This window comes from Carassius carassius, chromosome 41 (assembly GCF_963082965.1).
Source record: "Carassius carassius chromosome 41, fCarCar2.1, whole genome shotgun sequence".
In the NCBI taxonomy this organism is placed as follows: domain Eukaryota; kingdom Metazoa; phylum Chordata; class Actinopteri; order Cypriniformes; family Cyprinidae; genus Carassius; species Carassius carassius.
In genome coordinates this window covers 4450688-4471323 of record NC_081795.1, presented here as the reverse complement: position 1 = coordinate 4471323, position 20636 = coordinate 4450688, and the positions used below count along the sequence as shown (strand labels likewise).

The 20636-nt window shown below is 39.1% G+C and overlaps 3 protein-coding genes and 1 long non-coding RNA gene across 7 annotated transcripts in view; 1 reads left to right on the top strand and 3 right to left on the bottom strand.

The window, feature by feature from the left end:
- LOC132123470 (sialoadhesin-like) overlaps positions 1–20636 on the top strand; it is a 92785-nt gene that overhangs the window by 14187 nt on the left and 57962 nt on the right. The gene's annotated exons all lie outside the window — the stretch shown is intronic.
- Positions 6706–8407, bottom strand: LOC132123169 (nuclear apoptosis-inducing factor 1-like). Of its 2 annotated transcripts, XM_059533729.1 has the most exons (8): positions 8220–8407; positions 7975–8045; positions 7725–7904; positions 7472–7530; positions 7320–7394; positions 7180–7242; positions 6945–7097; positions 6706–6773 (listed from the first exon to the last, which is right to left on the bottom strand). In XM_059533729.1, exons 1-8 carry the CDS (start codon positions 8390–8392, stop codon positions 6759–6761), a joined length of 789 nt encoding a protein of 262 aa, XP_059389712.1. In that variant the 5' UTR covers positions 8393–8407; the 3' UTR covers positions 6706–6758. The 2 variants fall into 2 exon arrangements, with proteins under 2 accessions (XP_059389712.1, XP_059389713.1); XM_059533730.1 differs by lacking the exon at positions 6945–7097.
- Positions 10504–11914, bottom strand: LOC132123282 (uncharacterized). The gene is made up of 4 exons (XR_009426484.1): positions 11871–11914; positions 11413–11481; positions 11137–11155; positions 10504–10965 (listed from the first exon to the last, which is right to left on the bottom strand). It is a non-coding gene; the product is annotated as an uncharacterized LOC132123282 (long non-coding RNA).
- Positions 13286–16111, bottom strand: LOC132123167 (sialic acid-binding Ig-like lectin 14). Its single transcript, XM_059533728.1, has 7 exons — positions 16043–16111; positions 14955–15335; positions 14556–14852; positions 14303–14402; positions 13936–13974; positions 13467–13499; positions 13286–13370 (listed from the first exon to the last, which is right to left on the bottom strand). Exons 1-7 carry the CDS (start codon positions 16080–16082, stop codon positions 13301–13303), a joined length of 960 nt encoding a protein of 319 aa, XP_059389711.1. The 5' UTR covers positions 16083–16111; the 3' UTR covers positions 13286–13300.

The following is a 20636-nucleotide window of genomic DNA, read 5'->3' as shown; positions in this document are numbered from 1 at the left end:
AACAACAACCCAAGTTTGTTTTTCTTAAACTTTAATTGCTATGTGTCCAACATATAACACATAACACAGTGTCATCTAGTGGCATCTTAGAGTAAATGGCACACTCACTTGATATCATTGCACCCCCCTTTTTAAAAAAAAAAAATATATAAACAGTAGCCTTAGTACAGTATTATTTTGTAACCTCTTATGTTGCACTCAGTATAACATTATAACTCGAAGTTTATGTTTGCACATTTTATGTAGTTAATACACATGATTAACTACCAACATGAAATTTAGCTGTTTCTTTCAGTTTTTTTAATGCATCTTGTACAGTAGATCTTCTAAGTGTATGGCAGTTTGATGTTTGTGTGTATATGTTCGTATCAGTGTTGCAGTCATTTGTTGTGTACAATGCAGTTGATTCTGACTTCACATTGCATTGATTCGGGTCATTCACTTCTTTTTCAGTCTTTTAAAGATCACGTCTATTCTGTCTGAAGATTTGTCCACCATCTGTTTTCACAGTGTAAAATATTGGCTACTTCTTGCATAACTGTGGCCTTCTTGCTCCAACTCTCGTCACTTTTGATTCTGACAACATCATCCCTCACCAAGGGCTGTAGATACTTTGCAGCCATCTCATAGTAGTAATTTTGTCACACTTCAGTTACTTGAGTTCCTGCTTTACTTTCACATTTGCTTTTTGTTTTGAACAAGAGGGCAGTGTAGTGCGAATCATCTCGGCTGGGGCCATACCACACTTTACAATTCAGGGCAATTTGAGTAGTAATCAATCACCACTAGGTAGTTGTTGACTTTCGGATGGAAGAGATCCATTCCCACCTTCTCCCAAGGTGATGTTGGTAAATCTGCTATTGTAATTGGCTCCTTAGTTTGCTTTTTTATATATTTAACCTGTGTCACACTGTCTCACCATCTTTTTGACATCTTTGTTTCTTTCAGGCCAAAAGACTGTATCTCTTGCTGTCCTTTAACATTTTTCTACACCGAGATAACCTTCGTGAATTCTGTGTAGTATGTCTTGTTTCATGCTTTGTAGAATAACCAAACCATTTTTTTTTATAGAAGGATTCTATCCACCACACATAGATCACCTCTGATGTCCTGAAATCTTGGAGATGAACTGGTAGGCCACCCAGTATACATCTCGTCGACAGCTTGAGATGTTTTTTTTTTTTCTGGTTCAGGAGTGGCTTGGTTTTAGGAATGTGAGAGCTGTAGCCCATTTCCTGAAGATGTCTGACTGTGGTGACTCTTGATGCGCTGACTCCATCTTCATTCCACTCCTTGTGAAGCTCTCTCAAGTTCTTAAATCAACTTTTCCTGATAGTCTTGCCAAGGCTGGGTTCATCACTGTTGCTTGTGCACGTTTTCCTACCACACTTTTTCATTCCAGTCGACTTTCTATGAATATGTTATAGCACTCTGTGAACAGCCCGCCCTTTTAGCAATGACCTTCTGCAATTAAAAAAAAAAAAAAAAGTTCCATGAAAAACCAAAAAGGGGGTTATGCGTTGATGCCATAAAATAACTATTTTTGGTTCCCTGAAGAACCATTTTTGAAAGGTTCTTTAAACTGCATTTCATAAGCTCTTTACTTGTACTCTGCATAATGACAATAAAGTTGAATCTAATCTAATCTAAAGAACTGTTGTTTTTCTTGGTGCCATAAAGCACCTTTTCTGTTACAACAAATCCTTTTTAAAGGTTCTTCAAAGAACAACTGATGAATAGGCTTTTTATGGCCCCATTTCTTCCAGATCGATATCCTTACATTTATTATATTATCAATTATAAATTAATAATAATACCAATACAAATATAAATCCAGAAGTAACAAGACTTGACAAGATGTATGATTAAAATGTTTATTGTATTTACAGTATACAGTCGTGGCCAAAAGTTTTGAGAATAACATAAATATTGGAAATTGGAAAAGTTGCTGCTTAAGTATTTATAATAGCAATTTGCATATACTCCAGAATGTTATGAAGATTGATCAGATGAATTACATAGTCCTTCTTTGCCATGAAAATTAACTTAATCCCAAAAAAAACTGTCATTAAACCTGTCACCTGTCATTGCTGTCATTAAAGGACATGCCGAGATCATTTCAGTAATCGTCTTTATTAACTCGGGTGAGAATGTTGACGAGCACAAGGCTGGAGATCATTATGTCAGGCTGATTGGGTTAGAATGGCAGACTTGACATGTTAAAATGAGGGTGATGCTTGAAATCATTGTTCTTCCATTGTTAACCATGGTGACCTGCAAAGAAACGCGTGCAGCCATCATTGCGTTGCATAAAAATGGCTTCACAGGCAAGGATATTGTGGCTACTAAGATTGCACCTAAATCAACAATTTATAGGATCATCAAGAACTTCAAGGAAAGAGGTTCAATTCTTGTAAAGAAGGCTTCAGGACGTCCAAGAAAGTCCAGCAAGCGCCAGAATGGTCTCCTAAAGAGGATTCAGCTGCAGGATCTGAGTGCCACCAGTGCAGAGCTTGCTCAGGAATGGCAGCAGGCAGGTGTGAGCGCATCTGCACGCACAGTGAGGCCAAGACTTTTGGAAGATGGCCTGGTGTCAAGAAGGGCAGCAAAGAAGCCACTTCTCACAAAAAAAACATCAGGGACAGATTGATCTTCTGCAGAAAGTATAGTGAATGGACTGCTGAGGACTGGGGCAAAGTCATATTCTCCGATGAAGCCCCTTTCCGATTGTTTGGGGCATCTGGAAAAAGGCTTGTCCGGAGAAGAAAAGGTGAGCGCTACCATCAGTCCTGTGTCATGCCAACAGTAAAGCATCCTGACACCATTCATGTGTGGGGTTGCTTCTCATCCAAGGGAGTGGGCTCACTCACAATTCTGTCCAAAAACACAGCCATGAATAAAGAATGGTACCAAAACACGCTCCAACAGCAACATCTTCCAACAATCCAATAACAGTTTGGTGAAGAACAATGCATTTTCCAGCACGATGGAGCACCGTGCCATAAGGCAAAAGTGATAACTAAGTGGCTCGGGGACCAGAATGTTGAAATTTTGGGTCCATGGCCTGGAAACTCCCCAGATCTTAATCCCATTGAGAACTTGTGGTCAATCCTCAAGAGGTGGTTGGACAAACAAAAACCCACTAATTCTGACAAACTCCAAGAAGTGATTATGAAAGAATGGGTTGCTATCAGTCAGGATTTTTTCCCCAGAAGTTGATTGAGAGCATGCCCAGTCGAATTGCAGAGGTCCTGAAAAAGAAGGGCCAACACTGCAAATACTGACTCTTTGCATAAATGTCATGTAATTGTCAGTACAAGTGTACAAGTGTTTGTTATTGTATTTCAGTACATCATAGAAACAACTGAAACAAAGATCTAAAAGCAGTTTAGCAGCAAACTTTTTGAAAACTAATATTTATGTCATTCTCAAAACTTTTGGCCACGACTGTACATCAATGCAGTATATATCATACCTCAATACTGTTTATATGTGTTTAATAGGGATGTGTACAAGTACTAGAGTACTCAGACTTGACAGCAATAATTCATCATTTTTTTTTTCAAAGTCACTACAATCATTGGTTACTTGATCAACCATCGCAGTCAAGTCTGAGTACTTGATGATAACCTGACTTTATATATTTCTCTTTTTTTAAATTTTTTTTTTTTTTTTTTTTTTTTTTTTTAATGGCAGCATTTTGGGTTGTACCTGAGCTCTGACTAGTTCGTGTTAGAACCGCATTTCCAAGACCATTTCTTTCAGAAACTTAGAAATTTTGGAGCTTCTCTTCTGTTGTAGAGATATTATATCATCACTCCTGAAACCACAGAACAATTTTTATCAATATTTTTTCACCACGAAAGATAAAATCATACTTCATGCAAGTATGTGAACATTTGGTTGCATGGGCGTAGGTTTAGGAGGGGGACGCTAGGTACTAGTCCCTATCAATATTTTGAGATTACAAATTTGTCCCCAGCTTTATTTAGCAAGCTCATTTGAACTGCTATTTGGATCGATTCTAACGGCCAGGACGACTACAGTGCAAGAAATGGCGTTATTTGATTGGCGGCGGGGTATCTGACAGGCTACACGCGCTTTAAAACGTGTTAATAAAACGTTTGGTTGTTCAGCATTACACTCTCAGGTGTTTTTTTTTTTCTTTTGAGAGTGCATTTTTGAGATTATACAGTTATACTAGCTCTTTAGGGACAGTATACAGGATGGTATATCAGGGTCAGGATACAATATAATGAGATGAAGTAGATTCACTTCTGTATTGTAATATTCTGTATTGCCAACAGTCTGAAATAAAAAAGGAAATCACCATTAAATCACTGGTATCTTACAACAAGAATTCCGGGGGGCGTTGGGGTATGGGGGTGTCCCCACCAAAGCTGAGACCAAACCTACGCCCATGTTTGGTTGAACACATGCTTTCACAGGTCAAAGTCTCTGTGTTCATATACTTGCATTGCATATCTTTTTCAGGCCTTATAATCTTCACCATCTTCATGGCAGTCAGCACATAATTTGTTTCTTGCTTTTGCAGATTCAAAATAAATTTTGAATTTTGAACTCGTTGTGACCTGCATGTTCTCATAGTTCCATGTGATGGTTGGATTCTCTTTCTGGCAGGAATGGAAGACACTACAAATGAAGTTTTTTGTGACTCCCTCTGTGACATCTGCCAGTTCAAGCTCAATCGTTATTTTATGACGAACACCTGAAATTCAACTGAAAACTTGTAATAGGTTCCACTGTGACATTAATAGTGGACTTATAGTTACATAACTGTTCAAATTTGTGTGAACTCACATTCTGCACTTTTGTCCTTTGTAGCTGTCACTATTATGCCACCATAATGTGTTACTGAACACTTAATAGTCGAGCGCTCTGTCATTATGACACCTGTTCGTGTCAAAGTGATTTTCCACAGATTGTCATTAATATACTTCTACACCATTCAGAGTTATTGTTGGTTTGCTGTATGCAGGGTTGCCAACTCTCACGCATCTGGCATGACACTCACGCTTTCAGCATCAATCTCACGCTGAAGTCCAAGCGTGGGTGTCATGCCAGATGCGTGAGAGTTGGCAACCGTGTGTATGGACACGTGTGGAAAGCAGAACAGGCTACTGTAATTGTGTCACCCGTCCTTTCACCTTCATAAATATAAATGCTGGTCTGCTGTGGCTGTGCTACAATTGACATAAACATTGGAATTAATACATCATATCAGTTTTAACCCAACAATTGGTTAGAAGATAGTCAATGGGTCTATTGTTATGATTATTATTGACCACCTGTAACACCAAGCCAGCAGAGGGAGCCCTCACCCAAGTACTGACCGTGCTCCACTCCCTCTGCTTTCACTTCCAGTTTGACTCTCATATAAACTGAGACCTGTCCATGTGCGAATCACAAATTATTTCCAGTTCATCTGCCTTACCAAGCGTTATTCTAACACTGTTACTGATTGCTTACCTGTGTATGATCCTGTCTAACTTCTTGACTCATGGTATTTGTACTCTCCCAATTTGGTTTTGACGCCTGACAGGACTGGGGGGTATTCCAGAAAGCAGGTTATGTGACATACCTGGGTATGTTTCCAAAAACAGAGGTAACTTTCTGGGTATGTATGTAACCATAGCAACTGACTCTCTGAAGATAACCTGCTCGAGAGCAGGTTATGTTTCAGTGTAACTTCGTTTCAGAAGGTTGGTGAGCATGGCGTGCCCTTTTGACGAGGATCCTGTGGACGTACAGTGTGTCTGGCACTTAAACAGCTGTTACCCACGTTTGTACAGTTCCCTGGCCATAAACCTCTGCTTGTTATTAAAGACGAATTCCACAGAGTGGCAGGTTTGTCCTTTGTAGTAAAATATATGACGCAGTCACGCATATTTAATATTTAGTCATATTATTAATATCTATACATGTATTCATTATGCACACACTTCATACTTCCATAACTTTGTTTCAGGGTTTCCAAATGTAATTGGGTGCATTGATGGCACTCACATTCCTATTAAAGCTCCATCAATAAATGAGGGAGACTATGTTAATAGGAAATCTATTCATAGTATCAATGTGCAGGTAACAACTTAATTTTTCCCCTTCTTAAAATCATCAAAGTCATTACTTTTTCCACTAACTATAGGTGACTAATATGTGAGGCAACCCAAATCATCACCAATGTCGAGGCAAAATGGCCAGGATCTGTGCATGATGCCAGAATTTTCCGCGAGTCATCATTATGCCAGACATTTCAGCAGGGTATGATTTGCTTTATACAATTTTTGTTTTTCCGTTTTTTCTATATTTGTGTTGTACACTTCAATCATTACAGGACAGTACAATGGTTACTTGCTGGGGGACAGAGGATACCCTTGTCTGCCCTATTTAATGACACCCTACCCTGAACCTGAGCCTGGACCACAGACACGGTTTAACCTGGCTCACAGCCGAACACGGGCCAAGGTGGAGATGACTATAGGGATCCTCAAATCTCGGTTTCAGTGTCTGCTGGGCTACGGGTTAGTCCAGAGAGGGCATGCAACATTATTGTGGCTTGTGTTGTGCTTCACAATATTGCCACTATAAGAGGAGAGAGCCACCCTCCTTGTATTGAGGAAGATGGCCCAGAGGAACACAGACAGATTTTAGAGGCCAATAGAGACGGAAGACTTTGAGACAGGATTTGTCAAAATTACTTTTATTAGTTTTTTCTTTGCACTGGTCTGCCAGGCAGTTTATTTCTTCATTTCCTGAAAAACAATAAAAGTACAATTCATTAAAATGTTTTTTTTTTTTATATTGCTTTACACATACATACATACAGACAGACAGACAGACAGACAGACAGATAGATAGAGACAGACACAGACAGACAGACCACTTTTAACATGCAACAGATTAATATTCAGACAAGTTCTCACCTTAAGGCGATTCTCAAGTAATTCTATTTCAAGTGCTGCTTTTTTAATGAGGAGCCTTTTCTCTTCCATTTGAAGCTGTATAAGGTCCATCTCCATGTCACTTTTTCTTATTTGTTTTTGAAGATGGACCTTATACAGCTCCTTTGCTGGCAACTAAGGTGGAAAAATGTAATAAATGAGATTGTTTGGTCAGACAATAAAATTCAAATATGGACACATGGACACAAGTTCTTACCCTGCTTAGATTGTGTGCTGAGGCTGAAGGACCCTCATCAGTGGGCAAATCCCTAGGTATGTACTATGAAAGGACAATGACCTTTTGTTTGTTACTCGAATGCAAAAAGGGGCCATACATCATAATGGCATGCATCATACCTCAGTGGATCTACCAGCATTGTCCACTTCTGTCACAGCAGATGTGGTCTCTTCATCGTCATCATCATCTTCATCCTACAAGACAAATATTCAAGTATACATTATTTGGCAAAAAAAAAAAAAAAAAAAGTACCTGACAACAAATCACTTACAACTGTGACAGACTGTGTTCTTTCTGGAGAGTCCAATAATACAATCCGTCCATCAGTATCTATAAGAACACACAACCCGTTAAATTCTCAATATTATCAAAGAAAATAATACATCATATGCAGTTAAATAAAATAAGCCTACATAAAAAATTAATCTTGTTCAAAAAGCCTTTAAGTGACAGAGATTTATTAATAATTAATATATTAATTTATCAGGGCAAAAAATTAAAACAAATCATAGAGGTAAACTTACATGTCACCCTTTTTTCACCATCACTTGTGGTGCATAGTATGTGTGATGAACTGCCCCCTGGAATGCCAGCAACCACTGGTCGCCCTTTATTAAGGGACAGAGCCAGCTCCTCAGATGGGGTGAGGGGAGGTGGTGGTGGCCCCCCGCCAGTTAGACGGGCTTCAGTCTTTTTTCTGTTAGCTGCATGACAGAATGAATATACTAAATCCTGTTATAATAATAGTTCAGTAATTGTGTAATCAAATATTACCTTTTTGCAGAATGTTTTTGTGTTTCATTTTGACTTGGCTTAAAGTTCTTGTGGCTCCAGAAGGATTACACCTTATTAAATAAGAAATATACATTATTATTTCAAGCTAAAGAAATAAATGGCAGGAAAAGTAAATGCTTTCATAGTGATTTAACCTATTCAAAAGGATGTATAAGTCATACTTCATTATTTTGCATTTCAATAAAACGGGAGCCAATACCAAATTTGTAAATTAATACACTCACGCATTTACTCTGTCCGTTATTTTTTGCCAAGCCAGCTCTCTTGCTTTAGCCGATGCAGCTGTATTGCTTCTTTTTAATATTATTGGCTTAAACTCCTCATAAGCATGCATTAAAACTTCCAACTCCGCCTCTGTGAAATTCGCCGCTCTCTTTTTTTCGCTTTGAGTTTCCATGGTGACTCGTGAAATCTGCGATCCATTGAAAATGTCTTTATACATGCACCATGCACGCGCATTAACTCTGGGTAACCAGTCAGAGGTTGATTAAACTAACTCTTCTCAGGTGTTTTGGAACCGACATACTCGTGGTATGCCTGTTTAGGGTAAATCAACCCAGAGGTTATAGTTTATTAAATGGTAAGTTAACCAAGCTTTCTGGAATACCCCCCTGATGTTTGTACTTGGACTCATTGTCTGCCCTTGTCTCTGCTCCTGCCCTTGTGTATGATGAAAGATCGGCTTGCTTCTCTGGTTTTGACTCTCTGTCTGTTTATCGACATTTGTTTGAAGCCTTGACCTTTTAATAAACTTCCACTCATGGATTCTATCCAAACTCCTGAGTCTCTGTTACACCACCACAATAATATTTACATACTGTCAACAACAATAGTTGAGGTGACGGTATAAAATGCGTAGGTGCACCATCCAACATTTTCAGGGTCAATCCATGCATATAATTTCTCTTCATGGTAGAACAGTTCCAGGTATTCAATCAACAGACTGAAAAACTGAAGGATAACCTCTAGAGACTGATACCACACAACTCTACATGGGTCTTTGGGTGGGTATGATGTGTAGTAGAAAGAACATGGTATGACCAGACTAGAACCTTTGAGGCCATGAATTTCCAATGGTATACATACCATGCCAAAGTATCAAACAGCAGAACACCTGTGGAACAAAAGTTGGAGAACATTAATGGCAGGAAGATTAAGCAAATTTTTCGAAAGTATTTATTTTTGTTTTCTAGCCACATGTTCTCTGCACATTCTCAATATTGTGTACCTCCAAAGCGATTAAAGAAATAAAAATGTCAGGTGGTGGTTGAAAATTACCTGAAAAAAAAAAAAAAATTCACTTATTTTGATTTGCCCTGCTTGCTTAATAGATAATACAGCTGTCCAAAATACAGCAAGTAGAGTCCACGTTAGAACCAGGAAGTATGACCTTTTAAAATGCATGGATAATTAAACCTTAAAGCATTTGTTAAATAAAATGTAATATACTTTTATTTTTAATCTTATTTTCTTAAACAAGTCTCAATCACAAACACATGGATTGGATAGAAAAGTTCTATGCCAAGCACTGCGGAATGTGGAAACTGTAAAAGACAAAAACATTACACCGTTATATGAAGAAGAACCTATAAAAGGAGGCGTGAACGTTTTTTTCTATGACTCAGAGTGTCAGAGAGGAATATTTTATTTTCTTCCAAATAAGGCTGTCACACCTAGTCTTGTATCATGATCAAATTTTAGTCAGTCTATGCTAATTAAAGCTAAGACTGCTGTATAGTCCTCTCTGTACACATACACATTAAAATGGTCAATTTTTCAAGCGTTAGGTTTTGAAATAACTTGAATAGTACAGTATGTGCTGCTTGATAAAACTAGACAAACCCTTTAGATGCAAATAAAGAATAAAACAACATCAGTCATCGCCCTGGTTAAGTAAGTTTAGGGATGTATGGTACATTTTACATGCTAAACTTTGACAGTTGTTAAATTGATTTGATGAGGTGTTATAAGTACCGAAATCACAAAAATCCCCTAAAATACATGTAAATACTTTTTAGTTGTGTTTAGAAAGTTGTAATGCCTGTCATGGTATTGCTAAATGAGGTAACAGATAAAATGTTCTGGTCTTGATCTAGACAGTTGTGAATATACAAATGATAGATTGGTTGTTTATTCATGGGTTATTTTTTGTAACTCATTTCAATAGTGATTTTAAAAAGCAGGTACATTCTTTGACTAAGAAACGTCCAGAGTTTAAGATATGACATTCTGCTTGGTTAAAATTATATCCTGAAAACACCTTTGCTTCCATAGGGTCCACTTATTTTGTTATCAAGAAAAAACTAACAATTTAGAAGTAACAGGCTATTTTCGATCCTGGTTTTGACCCTCTGTGTAGAGCAGTCTGTTTTTTTAGGTGGGGCCCATTCAAGTAAATGCTCACTGGTTTGATTGGCAAAATACGCTGTTAGAATCACACAGAAGTTTATCAAATCTCCACAGAGGTACAGTATCTCTCTATGGTTTTGTTAGAGTAATCCTGTGTCTGCATCTTTCTAGCCTTTCCTCTTCTCTAACTACATGTGCATTTCAGTGGGTGGATGTAAAGAGGCAATAATATAGAAGTAGCTGTTGGTCTTGTTCTGCAGAGGTAATCTTTTATTGAAAATATATGATGCCACAATGGGACAAATTTCAGAACGAGACAAGATTAAGTCCAGCTAAAAGTTACAATTTTTCTCACATATTAAAATGATAGCATTATATATATATAACTATTATGTAAATTATTTTATGCAATGTAAGCATCATAGCAATATGTAAATACAGCAATACTGTAGAATATGCATGTGTAGGCATTATAGGTTAGTCTTAAAATGCAACACACAGTTATACAACAGGCTCCTCCCCTGATGTCAAGTCTACAGTGTTCGTCTAAAATGTGTCATTTTCATATAATTTCATATGAAGGTCTGCTGTGTTGGTGTAATCATCATCATAATTGGGATCCTTAATGGAAAAATAAAAATAAAGAAATCAGATTTAATATGAAATATCAAATTGCAGTTAAGAGTAGTGAGATAAAATGTATGAACAACAAGAAATCAAGATCTAAACAAAAGATGTTAACAATACCAAAAAGATTAGTAATGGAAAAGTTATGATAAAGTATGTACTCACAGAATATGATTTGGCCTCACTGAGGTGAATCATGTGAAAAATAATTTTTAAATAAATAAATAAATACATTGATCACAGCAGCTGGCTTATTTGTATTTATTTTTTAGTAGAGGGGGGTACAAAGACATTCTGAATGTAACTAAAATAAAACATTGATAAAAATCAAATTACACAAGATACTGGACTGTTGTAGTAAAGAGAATATTTGAGTACTGAGTCCAAATACGAGTCATTCAATGCCATGATTCTTTCCAATCAGTAAGATATGCTTCATACCTCTTTGGTGATGGCATTCGAGTTTTGGAGAAAGGCTTGTTTCCTGACACTGTACATACGTTGTTTGCCCTGTTAAGATTCAGAAACCTCTGTCATACTCCAGTAATGACAAAAAAGAACAAAAAAACTAAGGTATATTGAAGTAATTGTCCATAACACGTTGGATGTGGAAGGAAAAAATATTTTTATATATTCATTCTATTTATATAATCATACATGTACCATTTCATCAGTTCATTCATCTCTGAGAAGCGAACCCATGACATTGGCATTGCTAGGGCCATGCTTTACCGTTTTACAGGATAAACATTCACAAATTTTTTTTACTGGCATCAGACTTTTATTGATGTATAATACTATGATAAATCAAATCTGGTAAATAATCCTTGAAATATATATATATATATATATAATTTACAAATACGGTAGTCATCTATAATAAACATGCAGATACTTACTTAACGTAAAATTTCCTGTCAAATTGAACCCCTTGACCTCTCCTTGAAAATAAAGGAAAATTTGTATTTAGGATCAGCAACATATTTATATAAGTGTGTAAATATTTATATAATTATATTAAAATATTTACATAAATATTTATATAAATGGGGAAGTCTAATGGTTATAGAGTCGGGCTCGCAATCCAAGGGTTGGGAGTTCAAGTCTCGGGCCGGCAGGAATTGTGGGTGGGGGGAGTGCATGTACAGTTCTCTCTCCACCTTCAATACCACGACTTAGGTGCCCTTGAGCAAGGCACCGAACCCCAACTGCTCCCCGGGCGCCGCAGCATAAATGGCTGCCCACTGCTCGGGGTGTGTGTTCACAGTGTGTGTGTGCACTTTGGATGGGTTAAAAGCAGAGCATGAATTCCGAGTATGGGTCACCGTACTTGGCTGTATGTCACGTAACTTTCACTTTTTTTTTTTAGATTTAATCTAGTCATATTGTCATTTACAGATAAATGTTTGACAGCTACCACGCACATCTACAATGATAGACATTGAAAAGTGTTAATTTAACAGCTTGTGAAACAGTAATGAAACATTTCTATCTCTATTTAAAAACTAATGCTGTATTCTGTGCTGTATATAGACTTCTTTAGAACAGCTATGTGGCCAATTTTTTTATAATTAAAGATACTGTAAGCAGCACATGTTACACATAATAATAGGGAACACTCATTCACTATTTTTCCCTCAATAATTCCTAATTTGCTGCTTATTAATGGTTAGTAAGGTAGTAGAACAGAGGTAGGATTATGGATGTAGAATAATGTAGAATAATAGTGAATAAGTGTAGAATAGGGCTGGGCGATATATATAATGATATGATCATGCGCACCTAGTCAGTAAATCCGGTTTTGTGATTAACACTAAATCGCCATCACCTGCTTTCAAATGGAGTGGCATTTAATAGACAGAGCCATAGATCACTGACAAGCTACAGAATATCGCGTTCATTATCGAAGGCAATTCATCTTGGATAATGAACGTGATATTGCGTAGCTTGTCAGTGATCTACAGCACTGTCTATTAAATGCCTCTCCATTTAAAAGCAGGTGATGACGATTTAGCGGTAATCACGGAACCGGATTTACAGACTAGGTGCACATGATCATATCGTTAGATTTAAAGCCCAGCCCTAATGTAGAACAATGCATAAATCTGCTTGAAAGATCAAAGACCATTTTTAAAATAACTGTATTCTTTCATAATCGTATGAAAGCATAAAGTCGTATACACCTAGGATGACTTCAAGGCTAATTTTAATTTTTGGGTGAACAAACCCTTTAAACTTTAAGTGCTATTACTTTTGAAAATTACATGTCAACCATAAAAGCAAATATCAAATAGATCTGTTATGTTCTGGTTTGTTGCAGAAGAACACATTAGACGCTGTTGTGTACTTGCCTCTGCTCTCTGCCACCAGGACCACTGCTGCCGTCACCTGAACGAAACCTGGTGATCACATAGAAGAATGACAAGATCATTCATAACTGATGGAGGCTGCTCAATGCAATGCAGTTTAAAAACAATCATATATATACTGATTACCTGCGAGACAGTCTTGATAGTCGACTCCGCATTCTAAAATACATTTAAGACTTAATAAAACAATTATGATGATTTATACTTTCAGTCACATTGTTGACGTATTGTGTCTTATTGTCATGTTTTATTGTCGTGTTTTAACTATTCTAATTAGGAACTGTATTATTAGATCATGAAAACAGATCTGTGTGCTTTTATCAGCAGGAAGCATCTTTAAACAAAGACCATAGACTATAGTTTAATATCTGTCTTTATATCTTTTTATAATAGAAAAATTATTTACTAATACATTTTGTTATATTGTACCATATTAATAACACAATTCATTTTATATTTCTTTCTTATGTATCTTCTATTCATTTTCTATATATAAAAAAATAACATTGACTCAAAAAAGCCTCATTTTAAAAGAATTTTAAAGTCAGACTGAGGAACAATAATGTTCCGAGGTAAAACCGCTGGTAATGCTCACCCATTGCCATTTCTGGATTCGAGATCTGCAATGCGCTTCCTGGGAATGATTTAAGACATAAAAATAAATAAACAGATAAATGAATAAATAAATAAAATCACTGAAACATACAAGAATGTCATAATGCATTCTCAAATCCTCACACAAAAGTGCAGTCTTTTAACAGAAATGATTCATTTGTACATTGTTTTTATTCACAGTGTAAAACATGTTTGAGAATGTTTATGTTTGTGTGTGTGTGTGTGTGTGTGTATATATATATATATATATATATATATATATATATATATATATATATATATATATATATATATTAGTCACTGATATTTATGTTAATTATATATTTATAAGTCGGTTCCAGACTCACTTGTATCTCATGACAATGAGGAAACACAGTAATCCAACCAAAAGAGCAGCTCCAAGACCAGAGATGGTTGGAATGAGGATGTGACTGAGAGTTGCTTGTTCTGGTAAAAGTAAATATTAACAATAATACAACTAATAATAATAATTGTAATTATTATTATTTTTATTAATATAATATTTTTATTATAATAACCTAGAATAAAATTTTCTACAAGTATAAACATTATTTACACATAACAGTTTTATTGTTATACCTTTCACAAAGATACGGTGAGTCACTGTCATTTCTCCCTTGACATTCCCGTGGTGCTTGACTGTGCATGCGACAGCGCTGTGATCGTCCTGTTTTTGAGGGGTGAAGGTCAGTACAGACTGTGTTTCCCAGTTTCCATGACCAATGTTCTTGTAGCTCATGATGACTTTTCCAGTGTGGTTCCAGGTGAGAGTGGGCTGGTGGGACGGACAGCTGTGCCGGACAGAGCATGTGAAGACTGCAGGTTCACCCTCCTGCACAGACTGCTCGGCCTGCAGCTCTGGTTTTGATGCTTGCTCTGTAAATGCATTTGGAATGATTCACATTTTGGGCAGTTTTCTTATTTTGTGTCCTCTTTAGTTGTTATAATCACAGATTGGAAGCTCAAAAGCAAACTTACCGATCATTTTAATCGACACACAGTTTTCCACAAAGGAGTACTTGTCTTTTTTAGATGTTTCTAATTCCACTCTGAAACAATACGGCCCGTTGTCATGGTTTTTGACCTCATCAATCTCCAAGGAGCAGTTGAAACCACCCAGTGAACCAATCAGTTTTGTACGACCCTTGAAACTGTCTTTAACCTTCGTAGTGTCTTTGTGAAAAATAATATCATCCCAGTTGTCCTTCGTGTGCCATATAGCTCTAATACGATCAGAGGGCTGTTCTTGAACGGGGTATTTGAATGAACAGGGCAACACGACACAAGATGAGACCAGAGCCTTCATTTCAGGCTCTACAGTTACCTTCCAGACATCAGCAAACACGCCAGCGCAAAAAACTGCAAAATAGTAAGTATAAAATTAATGAAAAATTCTGATTTCAAATAAATAAATAATAAAAAAAAATAATTAAAATTTGCTGTTGATTTATTAATCAACACAAGATGCAGGTGACTTTCTTCATTCAGTACAACAGCAAAGTTATTTTTTAGTTGAACCCAGTGGTACTTAGTAATTCATAAAATGCAAGTCCAGAGCTACAATCACTTTGTGTGTCTTATGAAGCAAACAATCAGTTTGTGAAAGAAACAGAACATTATTTGAAATTTTCTTTTTCTTTTTTCATATGAACAATGTACTGTTCAGTACATAATGAGCGTGAGCCTGCAGGACCATTTGCCTGAGGCTGGATTAGGAAACAATGTTGTAAATAATGTTCAGTTTCTCACACAAACTGATCCTTTTGACTCATAAGACCTTAATAAATTGCCAGGAGTTAAGAGGATTCATTTATTGTTCTTGTATCTGCCTTTTTGACTCTGAAGTGATGGTAGCCATGGACTTGCACATTATGAAACAAAAAATCCTCTTTACTGTTCCACTGAAAAATGTCATCTTGAATGGCCTGATGGGAATTTAACAGTAAATTTCCATTTCTTGGTGAAATATTCCTTTAATAAACTTTTTAAACATTTGAATAGAAACATTATTTCTAATAAATTCATTTATTTATATAATGAATGGAAAGAAAGCTTTAACATCATACTATGAAGCCAGTAGAGAAAAATTCCTGTCAGCACATCCATGATGGACTGGACTCTAGAAACTGAAGAGGAAAAAAAACAATATTGATTTCTAAGCACTTACAATCATTTTTGTCTAGGGCACTGGAGAGACAGTAATTACACTGTCACATAATTATATAGAGTTTCTATGCATTAACCTGAGAGTTTAACAGGGACAATAGTAAATTAAAACTAATAATAAATAATACACACTTATGAACTCTCTCTCTATATATATATATATATATATATATATATATATATATATATATATATATATATATTAGTGGTGGGCATATATAAACATTTTTTAATCTAGATTAATATCACTGTAATCTTGGAATTAATCTAGATTAAAATGGCTCATTTGAATTCTGACAAAGGCATTCAGAATATGTGTGCTACCCAAATAAAATAATGCTTAAAAGTAAGTCTTTTAGAACGGGTTTCTCAAGCCAGGTGGTGCATTAGACCAGGGGCTCATCTCCTCTTTCCAAAATGCATCACAAAGTGCTTGAGAAAGCTGTAAAGAAATTCCACATTGCACAAGGTGCAAACAACCTTACGCCTGTTACACACCTGTTGCACACTCCGTCTGCAGTGCATATGTGTTTCGTATTTTTTTACGCACCCATGTTAACGGATTCCAGCGTTCACGCGGTTGCAGTCCGTCAGTGCGTTCCAGGAGCGGTGCGTCTGCAGCAGTGCAGTGATTGTTTACGTACTGAGTAGCGGACTGCAAACGCGTCCTGTGTGAAAGCACAATGAGTATGAGTCCGTGCTGCTTCTGCACCACATACGTAACGCACACGGACTGCATTTGCACTGCAGACAGATTATGTGTGAAACAGGCATGAGTCTTGTTGAGGTTTCCATTGGGAAGCTTCTTAAACAAAAAAATTTCCCTTATGCAAACCCGGCGGCTTCAGCTGCATCCATGTTAACACGTCACGTTTGATGTAGTGAAGTGTCGTTCTTGAACGATTTGTTCATTTCTTTAATGTGACTCGAGAAGAACGAATCGTCTCGGGGAGGGCAATATTCTATAGGTTCTGTTCTGCTAGTAGTAATTCACCTGTGTCAGTCAATGCAGTCTTGAGCCGGAAAGAGAATTGCTTAGTTCATAGTTCAGGTTTAAAGACTCGTTTTCGCCCCATACAGTGCAATTCGGTTAGGCATACATCCGCACTAAAATATCAAGGTGAAAGTCATCATAGCTCGCCTAGTATAGACCCAGCTCTCAAACCAACTTTGAGAATAGATTAACGGCGATATTTTTTTTATCACCCAATAAGAGTCACCTGTTAACTGTCACGATCATTAGATGGAGTGCCCATGAACTTCAGTAGAGGGCACTCCAATCAGGACCATTCCACATTCAACCACCAGATGTCACTCGGACTCTAGCACCTCTCATCTGTTGCACCACACCCGAACTACATTCCCCATGAGTCACTGCATCACAATCACCCTGCCACACCTGCACATCATTCATCAGCCAATTTCCTTGCCACACCTTCACCTTATTTACACACACATAAAAGCAGCACACTCACTCCCACTCTCTGTGAAGTCTTGTTTAGCCAATCTGACATTTCTGAGCGTTTTCCTTGTGTTTTCCTTCTGTACCTGACCTTTGGATTGTTTATACTGACTCTGATTCTCTGCTGCTTGCCCCCGACATCTGCCTGTTTCTGTTATCGATTCTGGTTATCCCTACATACCTGACGCCATTACTGATCATTGCCTGTCTGACCATTCTCATCATTAAAGTTCTGCACATGGATCCGAACGTCTCTGTCTCATCATTACAGAAGACTTCGCCAAACCAGGATCCAGCAGCTTTATTGAACCCCAGACCAGGTATGGAGCCAGCTCAAAGTTCATTCAACCCTGTAGGTGTGCTTTGCTCCATTTTTCAAGATGGCTGACCAATTGAGCTCTTTGTGGAGGAATTCATCCAGTATAGTCACCTTTTGCCTGGGGATGAGGATCTGGTAAAGGACTGTTTCTGGAGTCGTCTTGACGATAAGATCAGCTTAAGTTTACCAGAAGAAGACCCTAGCTGGACCCTGGGACAGTTTATTGACTTTGTATTGCAGTTTTGTGGCTCTCCCTTTACACTTGAGAAGGTCACTTCTCCAAGGTATCCAGCTCCTATCCGTTCGGTGGTCCCTGTACCTGAGCTTCGGCATAAGATGGCCGCCAGCCCAGCGCCGCTGCACAAGATGGTCGCCAGCCCAGCGCCGCTGCACAAAATGGCTGCCAGCCCAGTGCCGCTGCACAAGATTTAGGGAAGTTGTGGCCTAATGGTTAGAGAGTCGGACTCCCAATCGAAAGGTTGTGAGTTCGAGTCCTGGGCCGGCAGGAATTGTGGGTGGGGGGAGTGCATGTACAGTTCTCTCTCCACCTTCAATACCACGACTTAGGTGCCCTTGAGCAAGGCATCGAACCCCCAACTGCTCCCCGGGCGCCGCAGCATAAATGGCTGCCCACTGCTCCGGGTGTGTGTTCACAGTGTGTGTGTGTGTTCACTGCTCTGTGTCTGTGCATTTCGGATGGGTTAAATGCAGAGCACAAATTCTGAGTATGGGTCACCATACTTGGCTGAATGTCACGTCATGTCATGTCAAGATGGCAGCCACGGTCGACTTTCCAGAGTCATGTCAGGTCCCCGTCGACTTTCCAGAGTCAAGTCAGGTCCCCGTCGACTTTCCAGAGTCAGATCAAGTCACCACTAACACACAAGAGCCAAGGGAAACAACAGTTAAACTTCATGAGTCTAGTCAAGTCTCCGCTGACCGTCCAGAGTCAGGTCAAGTCACCATTAACACCCATGAGTCAAGTAAAACCACAGTTAAACTTCATGAGTCTAGTCAGCTCACCATTGATCAGGTCCCTGTTGATTTCCCGGAGTTGAGTGAGGTTCTGGTTGACCCTCCAAAGTCGAGTCAGGTGCTCATGGACCCTCCAGAGTCAGGGTTAGTCACCATCGATCTTCCAGTGTCAGGGTTAGTCCCCGTCGACCTTTCAGAGTAAGGGTTAGTCACCTTTGACCTTCCAGAGTCAGGGCTAGTTCCTGTTGACCTTCCAGAGTCGAGTCACGTTCCAGTTGATTCCCCAGAATCAAGTCAGATTCTGGTTAACCTTCCAGAGTCGAGTCAGGTGCCCATTGACTTTCCAGAGTTGAGTCAGGTTCCGGTTGACCCTCCAGAGTCGAGTCAGGTGCTCATGGACCCTCCAGAGTCAGGGTTAGTCACCGTCGACCCTCCAGAGTCAGGGCTAGTTCCTGTGGACCTTCCAGAGTCGAATCAGGTGACCGTTGAATTTTCTGAGTCAGGGTTAGTCGCCGTCGACCCTCCAGAGTCAGGGTTAGTCGCCGTCGACCTTCCAGAGTCAGGGTTATTCACCGTTGACCCTCCAGAGTCAGGGCTAGTTCCTGTGGACCTTCCAAAGTTGAGGCTAGTCCCCGTTGACCTTTCAGAGTCAAGTCAAGTCACTGGTGATCTTCAAGGACAGAGTCAAGTCACTGGTGATCTTCAAGGACAGAGTCAAGTCACTGGTGATCTTCAAGGACAGAGTCAAGTCACTGGTGATTTTCAAGGACAGAGTCAAGTCACTGGTGATCTTCATGAGCCAAGTCAAGTCACAGTTGATCTTCATAGTCAAGTCACAGTTGATCTTAATAGTCAAGTCACAGTTGATCTTCATGAGCAAAGTCAAGTCACCATTGACCTCCTTGAGCCAAGTCAAGTCACAGTTGATCCTCAGGAACCAAGGCAAGTCACCAATGATCTTCATGAGCAAAGTCAAGTCACCATTAACCTCTGTGAACTAAGTCAAGTCACAGTCAATCTTCAGGAACCCAGTCAAGTCACAGTCGATCTTCATGAATCCAGTCAAATCACCACTGATCTACCAGAGCCTCGTCACATCTCAGCCACACTTCCAGAGCTCTTGTCCTATTCTGTCACGGCCATGGAGGCCGTCTATGAGCTCTCATTCATTCCAGTCATGGCTACGGAGGTCCTCCATGAACTCACCGCCTGCCCTGTCACGGCCATGGAGGCCATCTACCATCTCATCACGGCCACGGAGACCGCTATTAACCTGTTTATGTTCTCTGTTTCAGTCCCACCTGACCAGACTTGCTTTCCGGTGCCATCAACTCCACTGTGGTGGTCCTCTGCTCTGCCCTGGTGGACCTCTGTCATGTCTGCTCAACTATGGTGGTCTTCAGCTCCGCCCTGGTGGGCTTCTGTCCCCTCTTCTCAGCTGTGGTGGTCGTCTGCTCCACCCTGGAGGGCTTTTGTCTCCTCTTCTCAGCTGTGGTGGTCGTCTGCCCCACCCTGGTGGGCTCCAACGCCACCTGCTCTGCCTTGGTGGACCCCTGTTCCCGAGTTAGGCCCACGGCGGGTTCCTGTTACAGAGTTAGGCCCATGGCGGGTTCCTGTTCCCGAGTTAAGCCCATGGCAGGTCCCTGTTTCCCCTGTCAGGCCCAGGAAGGGCCCTTGTTTCCCATATCAGGTCCAGGAGAGGCTACTGATCTCCATGTTAGGCCCAGTTCTGCCTGCT